The 15743-nt window shown below is 47.8% G+C and overlaps 3 protein-coding genes and 1 non-coding gene across 13 annotated transcripts in view; 3 read left to right on the plus strand and 1 right to left on the minus strand.

The window, feature by feature from the left end:
• The window catches only part of LOC120947924 (collagen alpha-1(XVIII) chain), a 197932-nt gene extending 195100 nt beyond the window's left edge, over positions 1-2832 (plus strand). For all 10 annotated transcript variants that reach the window (XM_049607966.1, XM_049607968.1, XM_049607971.1 and 7 more), the window contains one exon: positions 210-2832. In XM_049607966.1, the coding sequence (XP_049463923.1) occupies positions 210-273 (64 nt within the window). In that variant the 3' untranslated portion in view covers positions 274-2832. The remainder of the gene's footprint in view (positions 1-209) is intronic.
• An 890-nt stretch (positions 2833-3722) lies between these two features.
• LOC120953006 (trafficking protein particle complex subunit 11) lies at positions 3723-10961 on the plus strand. The gene is made up of 8 exons (XM_040372651.2): positions 3723-5814; positions 5881-6467; positions 6545-6696; positions 6763-7319; positions 7395-8187; positions 8266-8432; positions 8497-8838; positions 10169-10961. The coding sequence occupies exons 1-8, from the start codon at positions 4207-4209 to the stop codon at positions 10187-10189; spliced, it is 4227 nt and encodes a 1408-aa protein (XP_040228585.2). The 5' UTR covers positions 3723-4206; the 3' UTR covers positions 10190-10961.
• Positions 10962-12977: 2016 nt separating this feature from the next.
• LOC120953009 (charged multivesicular body protein 1b-2) lies at positions 12978-14304 on the plus strand. Its single transcript, XM_040372656.2, has 3 exons — positions 12978-13176; positions 13324-13789; positions 13865-14304. The coding sequence occupies exons 1-3, from the start codon at positions 13161-13163 to the stop codon at positions 13986-13988; spliced, it is 606 nt and encodes a 201-aa protein (XP_040228590.1). The 5' UTR covers positions 12978-13160; the 3' UTR covers positions 13989-14304.
• A 1032-nt stretch (positions 14305-15336) lies between these two features.
• Positions 15337-15410, minus strand: Trnan-guu (transfer RNA asparagine (anticodon GUU)). Its single transcript has one exon. It is a non-coding gene; the product is annotated as a tRNA-Asn (tRNA).
• Positions 15411-15743: the final 333 nt, after the last annotated feature.

Raw genomic sequence — 15743 nt, forward strand, 5'->3', positions numbered from 1 at the left:
TGCGGGAGGGGACCGTGCAGCATTCTAGTGGCAGTGTAATGGATTCTTGTGAATAACTATCACAATGTAAGCCGTGAGCAAGCAAGCTTCCCTGCAGGCGTTGTACTATTGTTATTACATGTTTTGAGCTGCTACATGCAGATCCTAGTGCTTCTTGATGTTTGGTTTAATTAATAATTGTATTAATGCTTCATTCTCCATCCTTTCAGCCAACACGAGTTTGCCAACGAGAAGGAGTACAGCCAATATTTGCAGAGTATCAGCGCACTGTAAAAAAAAAGAAGAAGCAAAACCACCCCAAGAGTCTCTGCAAGCGCAAGAAGTAATCCCCCAGGAACCCTCATACTACATCCCGCTCACAATACTCAGCGCATCGCTAATGTCCCATCGGTACACCGCGCCAGTGACACGCAAGGAGTAGCAGTAGCCTCGAAATAGTCCCATCCATCGGCTGCAAAATTCACCGAAATCAGAGCGTAATCCATATCTGGCGGAACCGATTTGCGAACGAACAGACAGGTTCCGAAACTCTCGCAAACATATACAATGCAAATGATAAATAAGCTAGGAACCTAAATAGATAAGCTAACAGAATGTGGAAAATTGGAAAGCTGGAGAGTGAAAATTTTAAAAACGAAACTGAAAATAAGAAAATCCAATAAAAAAAAGCTAACAAACAAAGCAAACAAGCTGGACAAGAGAAACACAGCCCCAGCCAGGCGCCACATTGCATGGTTGCAGTCTACGCGCTGCCCGAAACTGAAGATGAATGAAAATAATGATAATAAGTAATTTTAACAACAGTCCGTACCCGAACTACTAGTTACATTAGCGAATTGTTTTAACTGACAGTTTTTTTGTTTTACTTTACGTTTTAATTGTTTAGCAATTATTGTAACATATGGTCAAGCGTCAAGCGGATGTCAACGCTGCGTGACGCTAATGTCAAACTAAACAAAACAAGAAAAGAAGAGAAAAAAAATGAACAAAACACAAGTCAGTAAGTAGCAAGTAAGTAAAGTACAAGAAACTAAGAGAGCAAACGAGGGCGTTAATGTGTTTAAGTGGTTAAGGTGGACAATGTAAGCAATGTAACGCGATTCAATTAACACAAACATGAACAAAGCAAACGTGACAAAGCGCCCCCATTATCAAGTCTTCTAGCCATGTCAGAAGGAGAAAGAGAAGGAGGAGGAGCAGTAGCAAAGGCGAATGAAACTAAGAGTCAAATTCAATTGAAGTCAGCCCTCGCCATGTTGATAGTCAAATTAAAATCGAAAGCACCCTCTCAATCCATTAAAAGCCATTCAGTTTGTGCGTCTTAGTGTAGATCTACTAAATCTTTTCTCTTAGTAAGCCTGCGCTGGCGATACATGATTTTGATGACAAACTTCTTCATGCAGCGCCCAATATTCGCAGTCAGTACCACAGAGAGAGCTATCTGTTTGCCATGTTTAAGTTTCCTACTGCAAACTTTTACCACTTCTATCACTCTACGTCTACTAATACAACTTCTTCCGATTACTACTATCATACACTATCACACTATTAGTGCACTGCAAAGCTCGAAACTCTTGTCAGTTCTGAAAACGCAATCTTTTTATCTGTTCAACCCGATCGTATAACTTGTACTAAAACTGTGAACAAAAAAAAACACACACACACACACAGAAAGCTAGTTTTTACATTAACGACAAGCAAAATAAACCCTCGTGTTGTGAATAGAAATGCAGTGGCGCAGAGAAAAGGGATCGGTAGAGAGATATTAAAACGCAGTAACGTTTAGTACTGCAATGCGATCACCAACTCAGCCACACTCAGCCCGTGTAATGAGTGTGTGTATGTATTTGTTTTAGCTATTTAAAAAAATACATTTAATCGAAGCGTACATCGCAGGCATAAGGATTCACTGGGTTAAAACAATCGCGAGAAAACCAAGCAAAACATTCTGGGGAAAGAAAAACGTCTTACCGTACTTGTACTAAAAACCAACATCATTCATACTGTCTATCTCCCACCAAATCGTAATCCCTTTCCCTTTCCGTAGTTAATAGGATAACTTCCGAAACAAAACAAAACAAACCATACATTATTAGGCTAATGGAAGCAGAGAGGAGGTGAATTGTTTCTTTTTTTTTTTTTGTTGTCCGTTCAATTATTTACAATCATAAGTACATTGTGAACGATGGTCAGCCAGACCGATGGATTGCAAAATACATACTAAAAACAAAAGAGTGAATGCGTTTTCAATGCAATTAAAATGCAATCGTCAGCCAGCCGGGTGACAGTGTTGTGTCATTTACAATGCGTCCCAAGAGACGGCGGGATGAATAGATGGATGGGAAACTGTTTTAGGTGATAAGATTCGTGTAAGAATTGCACTCCCTGTACAGATACACACACAAGAAGAAAAAAAACAGGCACATGCGAGATGGGTGGTGAGATAGAAAACCGTTTAAAAGTCGATAGATAATAAGCTATTTAACTAATAACGATAATTGATAAAGTACAGCGAGTACAGGAGAAGAAACAGTGAACACAGAGAAAAAGTGATGAACAACAATTTTGTGCAAATTACGTAGGTAATGAGTTTAAGTATCGTTTTTCAAGTTCGTTTTTGTCTATATCAGTGGATAAGGGGGAGGGTCAAAGTCAATACAAAATTGCGCCCAACCCGGATCGATGGGTTGGAATGGAAAATATTAAGAACAAAACATGGTTCTAATTAGATGAAGCTGTTACTCTAGGCAAGGGAGAGAGAGAGATATTGGAACCGGGGGAACTGAACATTTGACTTGCTGTAATAAAAATGAAATTTAATCTACAGATTTATCAGGATGTGTTATTTGTTCTGAGTTTATTATCGTTTTGATTTTACCTTAATTGTAGTGTATATCACAACTGTAGCAAGTTTTTTTTATTCAGAATCTCTTCCATTTTGGAGATTATTCTGTCAATTAAGGGCCAATTAGTATTTATAGCTTTTTGGCAAAATTATTTGAAATTGTTGTATGTTATCAGATGCATGATTATCAACAAAATTGTCCCTCAGCCTTGTTTTACCAAATATTTACTCGTGAGCGCTAATTCATCCTCAATCGTCATGCTGGAAGCCTCGAAATGACGAAAGTTCTACTGAATAACGTATGCTCCTCATAAAGATGACGGCATTTTTTTCTAACTTTTTGAATTATTCATTCTTTAAAAAACTGTATAATGCATCGTTTAGGATTCCATTTATACTGAAAGCTTTAGTAATTTAAACCCGTTTTAGGCGTTTCCGGCTTGAGTGTTGTTTGTGCCACTTGGGTTTGGCTTTTGGATATATTTACTGTTATTGTATGGACAATTTCTTATTCACTAATTCACTCTTAATCTATAGCATTAAGGATACAACTGGAAAACTTTTTAGATAATGCAAACTTTATTTTATCCTTTCAAAACAAGATGAGAATACTAAGCAGTTTATTGGTAACGTTTTTTACCCGAGCCCGTTTTAAATTGAAATCAAGAAACTTTGATACACCGTATTATTTTCAAGCAAAATACCATTGCTTTGTTTTGGTATTTTTAAACACAATAATTTAAAATCTCCCTACTCTTTACTTTTTTTACCTTTTTCTTCTATCAAATTCATAAAAACATTTGATTTTATCAAAGTTTGAGTAAAACTTTATTTTGTACAATTAAAACCCCATCCCGGCTGACAGCGCGCATAGCCCGTTGAGCGACCACCGTGCGCACTTCTTGTCATCTATACGGGTTTTTTCTCTGCACTGTATTATTTTGCTATTCTATTGATAAAAGTAGCTAAAACCGTGATTAGAACGAGACGAGCGAACCCAGCACGAAGTTTGTTATCGGCGGAGGTCGTTGGTGCCGCCCCCGTTCCGATAAAAACGTCCCATCCCAAGGCGCCCTCGGCACGCAGCTCGTCCGGATTACGCGTTATGCGGTACAATCATCGGATTCCGTGGCACAGCTGGTGATTCGAACTCGGTGGCAGTGTGCCTGCGTACGTGTGTGCGTGTGTGTGTGTGTGTGTGTACATTCACGGTGGCCACATCCCATCGACGGATTGTTCCTTCAATCGCTCTTCCTTGTTTTTCCCCCCGGCTGGGAAGATAAGCATACTCTCACGCTCACATACACACACGAGTTGAAGTCGTCTCTTCCGGTGGAGACGGAACAAACCCCCAGGACGGAATGTCACTCGATGCCAGTGCCCTGCCGTCGGAACTGCTGACGACGGCCGCCCCGCTGGTCGGACTGTCCGGGCTGGATGTGCAGCGCAGTGCCGTACACAAGACGGTGTGGGATGCGTTCAACAACGCCAAAAAGCCCGACACCGAATCCATCCAGTACAAGCTGCTGCCCGCCAACTATGAATTTCCCGTCTCGAAGCCGAAACACCAGTCGTACGAATGGTACACACCGAAGGGAATACTCAAGCGCAACTGGATGCTGAAGCACCTGCACGTGCTGCCCGCCGTGGTGGTACTGTTCCAGGACCTGGAATGGAACGATCCGCAGTGGACGGAGAAGCAACTCCAGTGTGCCGCCACGATACAGGTGCTGAAGAACTCGCTCCAGGGACGCAACACGCGAATCGCGATTGCCCTGCTCCAGCGCAGCAACTATCTGCAGCAGGGCGAGGACATGCTCGCGTCGGAACGGGCCGCCCAGCTCACCAGCAACTGTGACATCAACGCGAAGATGCTGTTCGTGCTGCCCCACAACGACCATCTGATGGGGCACATCTTCCGCCTGCAGTCGGCCTTCCTCGAGCTGGCCCAATCGTACTACACGCAGATGATGAAGCAGATCCGCCTGCACCGGGACCAGCTGACCGATGCGCACACGCTGCTCAAGATACGCCACCAGTTCAAGCTCGGCTTCATCTCGGAGCTAAAGCTCGACCAGTCGAACGCGCTGCGGCACTACCGGCAAACGTACACCTTCCTGGACGATGTGCGAATCGTCGACACGAACTGTCTGGAGCTGAAAACCATCGCCGGCTTTGTCAATTACAAGATGTGCAAGCTGTTCTTCCGCCTGAACGCGCCGAAAGATTCCATCTCGCAGTTCAAGAACCACATCGGCAAGTACCGCCAGCGGTCGGGCTTCAAGGAGCTGCTGTTCGAGCATTACGCCTGGCTGAGCGTACAGTACAGCGCGTTTGCGGAGCTGTTCTGCGACGCGGTAAAGAACGGGCTGGCGCCACTGCAAACGCAACACCCGGGCATCTACTTCCACAAGGCGGCCGAGTACATTGGGCTGAGGAAGGAAGCGTTCCTCCAGTGTACCGCGCTCGGGACGGCCGGCACTGGCGAGCAATTCGGCACGATAAGCAATTCCGCACTGTACAGTGACTTTTTCGGCATTAGGGGAAGCGTCAAGACGGGCGAACCGGTGTCCGAGCAGCAGATCATCTGCTTGGTGCAGGAGAACGAAAAGTCCTACAACCATTCGGGCGAAATCATCGGTCTGCTGGGGAAAGCGATGGCTCAGTTTAAGGTGTACCGGTGCTTGCGGTTTCGCAAAAAGCTAGCGATCGATATGGCGGAAGAGTACCTGAAGAGTGGCGATCATTCGAAGGCACTCACGCTGTACTCGCTCATGCTGACCGACTACCGGGTGGACAAGTGGTACACCATCTTTACGCAGGTGCTGCTGAAGACGCTCCATTCGGCGTACCTGTCCGCGTCGGTGCCGGACTTTGTTGCGTGCAGCATCGAGGCGCTTTCGCCGAACATTGCGATGGACAAGCAGGAGCGTATACTCGTGCTGGAGAACCTCTGGAAGGTGTTCCATGTATGTAGGGGCTTTCATGTTAGTCGAATTTTCTTATTAAAACGATCATTTCTCTTCCCATTCCAGCGCGTATCGCCCGTCTCGAGCAGTCTGATCGCGCCCGAGCTGTCCAACAGCTGGCAGACGGCGCTGACCTCCTTCAACACACCCATCAAGCTGGATCTCGATCGGTTGAACGAGCTGGTCGAGTGTCGACTGACCTTCGAGAAACGCCAAATCAAGAACGACGAAAAGCTGCAGCTCCTGCTGTACATCCGCTCGCTGACGGAGGTTCCGCTGAAGCTGAAGAACTTTTCCATCCTTCTAACCGACCTCAAATCGAGCAGCGTCCGGATCAACGCATCACAGTACGCGGAGTATGCCGGTCCGCCGACCAGCGACAGCTCGACCGGGTCGGCGAAACCGTTCGAGGAGTTCATACTCGAGCCGGAAAAGTGCTACCGGGTGCTGTTCGTCGGCGAGCGGTACCTGTTCGCGGAGAGCGTGGACGTGCACATCTTCCGGCTGGAGCTGCAGATGGGCTCGGAAAGCACGTACGCGGTGCTGTCGGTGCGCGAGAAGCTCAACGCGAGCAAACCGTTCAAATCGTACAACCCGCACAAGGATTGTATGGAAAGCATCGGCATCATCAGCTCGTGCTACATCATTCCAACGTGAGTTTGTGGGCATGAACAAGTGAGAAAGGCCTGATTTTAATTGCGATTAACGCTCTTTTCCGTTTATTTTGCAGCTTCCATCTTGGCTCGCAGACCAAGCCAACGAATCAGCCGATGCTGACGAACGAATTCCACCAGGTGACGACGAAAATTTTCAACCAGTCCGACCTCTGCCTGCAAAACGTCGGCGTGAGCATCAGCGTACCGCAGCTGCTACGCAACAATGGTAACTAACGCCCAACCAACGCAACGGCACGGCCTACTGAGATTTATTTTCTTTCTCTCTCTTTAGTATTCCTGACAACCGATCTTAACCATCCGCTGCAAAAGATCCACTCGCACGTACAGATCGACATCGGCGAGCTGCAGATGCAATCGTCCACGACCGTTTCGTACTACCTCGCCAGCCTGGTGGCGGGCAACATCGAGCTGAAGCAGCGCATGTACTATCAGATGGAAAATTTACACCAAAGCAAAACGGAGCCAGGTGGAGGAAGTGCCGCGAACGGTGGGGGGCCCAGCGCTGCGGCCGATTCACCCTCCACGCCAAACAGCGAAAAGGAGGATCTGGCACGGCTGCTGGCGAACGAGAAGAATCTAGCGAAGTACGTGAACAATCACAACGTCAAGATCGAGTTCCTCGACACCGACGGGCAGGTGGTGCGCAAGATCAAGGAGGACACGGTGGTGGTACCGTGCGTGGAGGAGATCAAGCTGACCGGGCGGTTTTACACCCTCAGCCGGGAGGCGCTGGGGCAGGCGTACCGGGACGAAGACTTTCTGCTGCGCATCAACGTGGAGGTTAAGTCGCCCGATCCGATCGATATACTCGAAACGCAGTTTATTAGTGTAAGTGTGGGACACACGAGCCTACCCTTCGTTTTTATACCATTTCCTTTCGTTGCTTTTTCCCCACCTTCCTAGGATCATAATATAGTGGAGAAACCGTACCAAGGGGGTGCTTCCATCAGTGGGACCGGCCTGCGACCGGCGAACCGGTTCGAGGAGCTGAAGCTACTCAGCGCCATCAACTGTACGCGGGATTGGGTGTCGCGCGGCGACTACCAGTCCACCGACACCCGGCTCGTGTTCAACCGGTCCCGGTCGCCCGATGCACCAGCAGCAGCGGCCTTACCCTCGAACCGACCGACCGAGGAGCAGTACAACAAGAACCTTCTCTCGAAACTGCCGACCAATGCGACGATCATCGGTAGCACCAGCGCACAGCTAACCAATCAGATGAACCAATCACTAACCCATCATCCCTCACATGCTGCCCTGGCCGATCCTTCGATCACCAACGCACCGGGGGACGCTGACGGCACTGCAGCCAAGGGCGGAGCGGCGGTAACAACGCCCAGCAATGCCACCAGCATGACCAACTCCACGGGAAGTGTGGACGATTTCAAGGTGAAACCACTGCCCCTGAACGATGCGTCGGCCGTCAGCGGCTCAAAAGCGGCCACCGTCGGTGACGAACTGACCGCCGGGAAGAATGTCACCAAAACCATCTACAACCGGGCGCTGGACTGTGTGCAGCTGACGAACAACGACCGGAACGGGTTCATCAATGCGCAGTGCAATCGGCCCGACGGGACGGGCAGTACGGTGGCGGCCGGTAGCACGTGGCCCATCTTTGGCATGTACTGCGTGCGGTGGTGCCGGTCCCGGACGCCGAACGTGGTGAATGAGTCGAAATTTATCATCAATGGCATCGGTAAGTGAGCAAGTCGGGGAACAGTGGGAGTGTTTCTGAGCTGGGGAAGCTTAATGTAATCGTTTTCTCTCACTGTAGAAGTCATCGATCCACCGCTTAATCTGTACTGCTACATCGAACAGCGGATGTACGTACGATTGCCAATGACGCTGCGCATCACGTTGCGGAACCCAACGCGAAGAATTCTGCACCTGCAAGCAATACTGAACAGCTCGGATAGTTTCATGTTTGCCGGCCATCGACAGGTATAGGCATTAAAGCCACAAAACACCGTTCAGCTTCACCCTAAAAATGCTCTCCACATTCCAGCTGAACGTGTCGATATTTGCGTACTCCTCGTACGATTTGCTGTTTAACCTCTGCCCGCTAAAAGCCGGCTGGCAACCGTTGCCCGAGCTGGAGCTAGAGTATCAAAGCTTTCAAGCTACGCCGACGGCCACCGTCGGAACGGCAGGTGCAGCGGCTGGAACGCAAGCAGCACCGGCAAAACTGGCGGCGGATCCAGTGCCGGGAACGATTGGTGCTACGACTACACCACCACCACCACCACCATCCGGGGACGATGTGATAGCGGACGGTTTGGAAAGCCAGCGCAAGGCGGAGCTGGCCTCGCTTGTGCAACGGTGGATGCCGAAGATGGTGTTTGTTCATGTAAGTGGCATCCCCCGAGGTGGACTCTAAAAAGTGTGTTGGAGTTAGTGATGTGCTCTTTGAAGCGCACCCACGACTCCGATCCTACTCCGGCAAAATCCGAACAACTAATTCTGCCCGGAGTTGGAGTCAGACGGAGTCGGACGGAGTCGGATCGGAGTCGTCCGGAGTTGTTTGGAGTCGGATGTGCACATTTTATTGGACGGCTCCTGTTGACTCCGACCGACTCCGATTCCAGTCGATTCCAACCGATTTCGGACAACTCCGGATGACATTGGACGACTCCAGACGACTCTGGACGACTCCGGACGAATCCGACTCCCAGGGTCTCCGGACGACTCTGGGCGACTCCAACTGACTCCGACTATGAACGACTCCGGACGACTTCGATTCCGATCGACTCTGACCGACTCCGAACGACTCCGACTTCAACCGATTCGAGATGACTCCGGACGACTTCAGATGACTTCGGACGACTCCAGAAAACTCTAGACGACTCCGGACGATTCCGGACAATCCTGGGCGACTCCGACTCCAAAAGACTCTAGACGACTCCGGACGACTCCAGACGTTTCTGGACGACTCCGGACGACTCCGACTCCCATGATCTCCGGGCGACTCCGGGTGACTCCGACTATGAACGACTCCGGACGACTTCGATTCCGATCGACTCTGACCGACTCCGAACGACTCCGACTCCAACCGATTCGAGATGACTCCGGACGACTGCAGATGACTCCGGACGACTTCAGATGACTTCGGACGACTCCAGAAAACGTAACTCCGGACGACTCCGGACAATCCTGGGCGACTACGACTCCAAAAGACTCCAGACGACTCCGGACGTTTCTGGACGACTCCGGACGACTCCGACTCTCAGGATCTCCGGACGACTCCGGGCGACTCCGGGTGACTCCGACTATGAACGACTCCAAAAGACTCCGACTTAAGAGTCGTTCGACTCTGGCCGACTCCGGACGACTCCAGATGACGTCGACATCGGATGACTCCGATTCCGAACGACTCCAGACGAATCCCGGTTGACTCCGGGCGATTTCAGATGACTCCGATTCTGAACAAATCCAGATGACTCCGACTCCGATCGACTCTGGCCGACTCCAGGCAACTTCAGACGACTCGGGACGACTCCGGGCAATTCCGGACGATTCCCAACGACTCCGGACAGTGCTGGGCGAACCTACCTTCCAGAGTCGGTTCCAAAATTATCGGAGTCGAATCGGAGTCGACTCCGGATTTGTGCCCACTTTACCCATCACTAGTTGGAGTTGAATATTAATCTGTGTCTTCTTCTTTTCGCTCTTCCTTTTAGCCTCCAACGAGGACACTGTGATCAACAACGTGTTAGGAGACGGGGAGAGGGGAAGCGAACCAGCTTTTATCAGATATTTAATTTCCCACACAGCGAGTCTCTTCCCCGCGGGTCTCCGTGCGCCTCAGTGCTGTTCCGTTTGAACAACAATATTGTGACACACAGTTCCGTTGTGGTGCAGTGAATTCAATTTATTTAACTCCCCCATCCACATCCGGTTGCCGCATCCGGTTAGAAAGCAATTGGGCGAACGAAATTGGCGATGGTGCATATAGGAATGGTAATTCCTAAAATGGCGGTCGTTTTCATAAGCGAACACTAAAAGCTTCCGGGCATTATTAGGGAGGAAAAGTGCAAACAAGTGGAAAAGAAAAGCGGGACGAATGTTAATATTTGTTAGGGGGGGGGAAAAAGAGAAAGAGATATCCATGGTATTGAACGGTTTATAGTTATGAGGGGGAGGAAGGTTGGCGTAGCTAAATGAAACAGAATGCGAAAGGATTTAGCGAACAGAGCGAGACAGTGAAAGAGAGCGTTAAAAATTTGCGATTGTTTAGTGAAAATGGAGGAAGCAAAAGCCCTAAGGGTGGCGTTGGTCCTCTTTCGATATGGCGAGTGGCAATATTTAAATTCCGGTTTTTTGAGGAGAGGGTGTGGCAGCGTGTTTTGTTTTTGGTAGGAAGCTAGTAGGAATTATTAAATTTCCCTCCTCTCACACTCACACATCCCTCTTTCTAATGCGTTCTGCGCTAGAGTACGGCGAACAGTAATAAAGGTGAAGAATCAGTAATAATTTCCACGTTCCAGCGATGAGCGTGAACCCGAACCGAAAGCACAGATGCCGCCGCTCGCTTACGTCCTTCATTGGAAATGTTTCAAATTCGCATAGTAAGGATCGGCCAGGGAAAATACTGCCGCAAGATCGCGCGCTCGCCAGATCGGTTCGGCGGACGATTTCACAACGCTTCGCATTTTACACCACAGCCGGGCCGGATCGACTTCGAGTGCCTGTGCCAGCACGATCAGGTTACGATCGGTGAAATCGAACGAAGCAAGCGGACGATGCTGAATGCCAACGTTTCGCCGCTGCCATCTGGTCTGTGTGCCGAGCTCAACCGTGTCGGCGAGCGGTTTGCAGGCAGATTTGGAAGGAGCCGTCGTAACGGCCGTCGAACTAGCCTTCCAGGGTTTTGAAACGCGAAGGTCGAAAATGTCATCGAAGCGTGGTGAGTTTGGTGGAACCGCCGCCACAGGAACTGCCGGTACGTAGGCTGGTCGAACTAGATTTGCCCTTGTACATTCCTCATCGATGCTCATGGCGGTTGGTACACGATTCACGTGATCTAATTTTTCCCTCTGTACCGACAGATCGAGGCAAGCGTAGCCGGTAACCGTAGGAACAACCGCTTGTTGCACGACTTTTGGAAGCTCTTCCCGTATTTCGACGATGGGAACAAGTGGATCCAGCTCGGAAACAGGCCACTGAGATCGATTCGCTCGACAAGGGCTATCCAATTCCATCATGTCTTCCAGCTGAGCAATCTCCTTACTAAAGTCAGGCATTATGAACGGTTCACTGTCTGCTAGTAGTGGAGGCGATAAAGCACCGGTTGGTGAATCTTTCCGTATCGTTGCAAGTGGTTTGACACTCGTACCGGGCAAACATGTCGCCTGTAGTGCTTCATCGTTAGCGGCATGCTCGCCCGGCAGCACTCCCGGCGGCGGTGAACCCTCCAGCTCGGCACACTTACTCTCGTACTCCGCCTGAAACCCGTCCAGCAACTGCTGCAGCTGGTGATCGATCTGTGCCTCGGTCGTGTCGTTGAAGATGTACCGTGCCAACACATCCTGCTGCCGGTCGAACAAGCTCACCGACGGAATGGCTTGAATGCCAACGGCCGCTTGCGAAGGCTCTTGCTGGGTGGCGATGTTTATGTATTCTTCATCGGGTTGTTCTTCTGCTTGCTGCTGCTGTTTATTGATTTTGGTTGTGGTGGCACTGGTGGTAGTAGGCAAGGCGGCTTTACTTGGCAGTGTCCACGCTTGCCGAAGACATTGCGAAACGCTTTTGTTGTCCCGTATCCGTTTGGGTGGTTTCTTTTTGTATTTTCTGTCCCGTTTCTCCTTTTCTACAGGTTTTAACATGGTGCGATAGTCTGGCCGTTTTAGACGAATTTTCGCTCGAAGCTTCGGCACCTGGGACGATTCGATGACCTCGTCACAATCATCTGTTTGAAGGATAAATCGTTTTTTTTATTATTGTGTGACTCTACAGTACATGCTTTACACTGTAGTAAGTATACCTTCTTCGTTGTTGTCCATCGTGCAATATTACAACGTGAAAGCAATATTGGAGTGGATGTTGCGTGTTCCCTAGCAACGTGTGTGCATGCTAGATGGAAAGAATGTTTGGAGGTGTATCAGAAATGTATAAAACATCAGATTGATGTAAAATTGTGCCTAAAAGAACCAAATTCTATTGTTTTTACCGGTCAACGTCCGTTATTATTTGTGCGGGATTTGTTCGCGAGATTGCAGCCCATGCAGCAAAAACAAGAACGAGATTTGTTTTTGACAAAGAAATAGCATTTTCGATGCATATTAAGATCAAAAAGTTTCAAAATAACATATTTTCTTCAATTCTCTTTCACTAAATAAAAACAATATCCTAATTTACCGAATTTTATGTGAATTTTTCCACTCGTCGTACAGATCGTACCCTGCGGCAAATAAATGATGAACCCTGCAGCAAAAACCGAGCGCTTTCGTTTCGCCGAACTGTCACGAACCGAACCGCGCTGTCAAAACGGTCAATGTTTACATCGCAATCCAATTGAAAACATACGAAATCTCGATAGTGACTCATCCGCAACCTTGCGGTCGTGAAACCCTATTAATTTAATAATTAGGCCACCTTTTCCTTGGGCTTTTGGCTGTTTGTGTGGTTTCTGCCGTACCTCTTCAAAGCACAGTTAAGAAAAGCCGTAAAAAAATGTCGGCCATGGAGAGTATCCTTTTCAAAGCGATCAATTGCATTCCTTCACTTGTCACTCGCATTCCATGTATCCAAAGAAGATCCGTGTGAATCAACCCTTGTTAAATATTGAACAGCGAATTGTTTCCTTAACCCATTCCCCCCCTACCCCATTCCGTAGAACACTTGTTTAATCTTAAATTTGCAGTGAAGGAGCTGGAGCGGAACGCGAAAAAGTGCGAGAAGGAAGAAAAGGCGGAAATACTGAAGACAAAGAAAGCGATCCAGAAGGGCAACACGGAGGTGGCCCGCATCCACGCCGAAAACGCGATCCGACAGAAGAGCCAATCGCTCAACTATCTGCGCATGAGTGCGCGGGTCGATGCGGTGGCCAGCCGGGTGCAGACCGCGCTCACCACCCGCAACGTGACGAACTCGATGGCGGGCGTGGTGAAGGCGATGGATGCGGCGATGAAGGGCATGAACCTGGAGAAGATTTCCGGCCTGATGGACAAGTTCGAGTCACAGTTCGAGGATCTGGACGTGCAGAGCTCGTACATGGAGAACACCATGTCGCAGACGACGACGACGGCCGTGCCGCAGAACGACGTGGAGTCGCTGATGCAGCGAGTTGCGGACGAGGCTGGGTATGTTGAGATTGATTTGATGAGATTTTCCAACACCAAGGTTCGCTCTAATGTGCAATTTTCGTTTTACTACAGCCTTGAACTCAACATGGAACTTCCATCCGGACCGTCATCGATCGCAATCGGTGCCTCGACGCAAGCATCCACGGAACAGGATGAGCTCACCGCACGTCTGGCACGTTTGCGACAGGCCGAATAAAAGTGTCCCACAAAACGCTATCGTCTATGGCAAAACACTAATTACGGCATGGTCACACACACACACACATACGCGGTTGTTAATGTGGTTGGAAAATGTGCGAGAATTATGTTGCTTTATGGTTTACCAATGTATATTTTCCTTCCCGTTCCCGGTGGTCTTGAAACAGCTGCTGGTTTCTTAGATCAAATCATCTTTTCTTTTTTCGAAACCCTGTTTAATCACGCTTTGAGTAATTCTCTTTAATTATTCGTTAAAATAAAGGAACAAATATTAAGACCCCATGGCGGTGAATAACGTGGCGGGGCGAATGGAATGTCAAATGCAGCACTTTCGCATTCGTGTTTCAAATATTCGAACATCCGTCATAGTTGGCTTTGAAGAACTTTACTCAGCTGCCTGTACGTCATCGCCGGTGGACAAATAGCTTAGCACGAGTTGCTGAATTGTTGCAGTAAATCAATTAGAAAATCGTGTGCTAAATGTGATTATAAATGAGAACAGCCTTTTCGGGATCATGGATCAGTGGCCATCATGACACGGTATGGTTTTATCGTCACCAGAAAGGACTTTTAGGTTGCCCGTACAAATGCAACAGACAAGTTCAGGATACTTGGGCAGAGTAGGCCGAGGCAACTACTTGCTGTTTGTACTGTATGTAGCTGCCGAGTAATAAATTGTCTGGTAAGTAAATATATTTTTTCAATAAAATAGTTTGTAGTTCATAAAATTATAAAAGTATTCTAATAGGAAAATTCTATGATGAATTTTGTTACACTATTTTGTAGAGTTCTACGAATCGGGAAAATACCTTTCTCCTCCTATTTTGAATTGTTCAGGGTTTGATAGAAAAAAATGCTTATACAGTTTTCAAACTAATCTTAAGTGATTTCAGTGCATAGAGAAAGAAAAGTAGGCCAGGCCAAATCTGTCAAGGTCAAAAAGGTCACATTATTAAATCTACATTATATTGAATAATCAAATTATGTATCTTTTATTATACATTTTTACTAAAATTAAAAAAAAAATCATCATATTACATAAAATTGAATTTAAACTATTTAAAAACAACATCTGTAAAAGAAAAACAAACATCGCTTCAATCATAGTTCTGCTAAAAAATCTATAAAATGACACAATAATCAATCGGAAATCCTGATAAAATGGTGATGATAATAGATGACACACCCTCAGGATGGGGTTCCGTGTAAGTGAATCATTCAAAACCACCAAGTATCAATTGCTGCCTGTTTGAATGTTTGAAGCAGCAATACATACAGTAATGTTTACTCATACCAGCCCTATTTCAAATATTAGCATCACCAACCAACCCAAAAAAGGATTTCGCCGCCCCCGGGTGGACTCGAACCACCAACCTTTCGGTTAACAGCCGAACGCGCTAACCGATTGCGCCACGAAGGCGATGCGTTAGAGGGGCGTTAGAGCGCACCCGGTTCAAGGTACGTGCCGCAGCAGCACAACAACGCCAGTGTAACTCTAATTTCATCTAATTATAACATTCAAAATAAAGTGTGTAGAAATTACTTATATCACACAGGAAACTTCTTCGCAAGACTGTTTACTATTTGCAATTGATCGAGTCATCAAATTCCACACCTGATCGATAAATGTTTGCGATTCTAAAACACACTCGTGCAATAGTAAAGCAAACAAGAACTATTGCTACACTCCATGGCCCCCCTTTTTCTCGCCCCAAAGCATTTAAACAGGTTTGCGAAGATTCTACCTTTAGCA

This window comes from Anopheles coluzzii, chromosome 2 (assembly GCF_943734685.1).
Source record: "Anopheles coluzzii chromosome 2, AcolN3, whole genome shotgun sequence".
Taxonomy (NCBI): Eukaryota; Metazoa; Arthropoda; class Insecta; order Diptera; family Culicidae; genus Anopheles; species Anopheles coluzzii.

What these genes read in the sequence shown, in the direction of transcription:
- LOC120953006 (XM_040372651.2), top strand. Translation starts at nt 4,207, where the DNA reads ATGTCACTCGATGCCAGTGCCCTGCCGTCGGAACTGCTGACGACGGCC. An exon ending in GCAGCTGCTACGCAACAATG is followed by an intron (nt 6,697 to 6,762) that starts GTAACTAACGCC and finishes CTCTCTCTTTAG; the next exon opens with TATTCCTGACAACCGATCTT. An exon ending in ATTTATCATCAATGGCATCG is followed by an intron (nt 8,188 to 8,265) that starts GTAAGTGAGCAA and finishes CTCTCACTGTAG; the next exon opens with AAGTCATCGATCCACCGCTT.
- LOC120953009 (XM_040372656.2), top strand. An exon ending in CGAGTTGCGGACGAGGCTGG is followed by an intron (nt 13,790 to 13,864) that starts GTATGTTGAGAT and finishes GTTTTACTACAG; the next exon opens with CCTTGAACTCAACATGGAAC.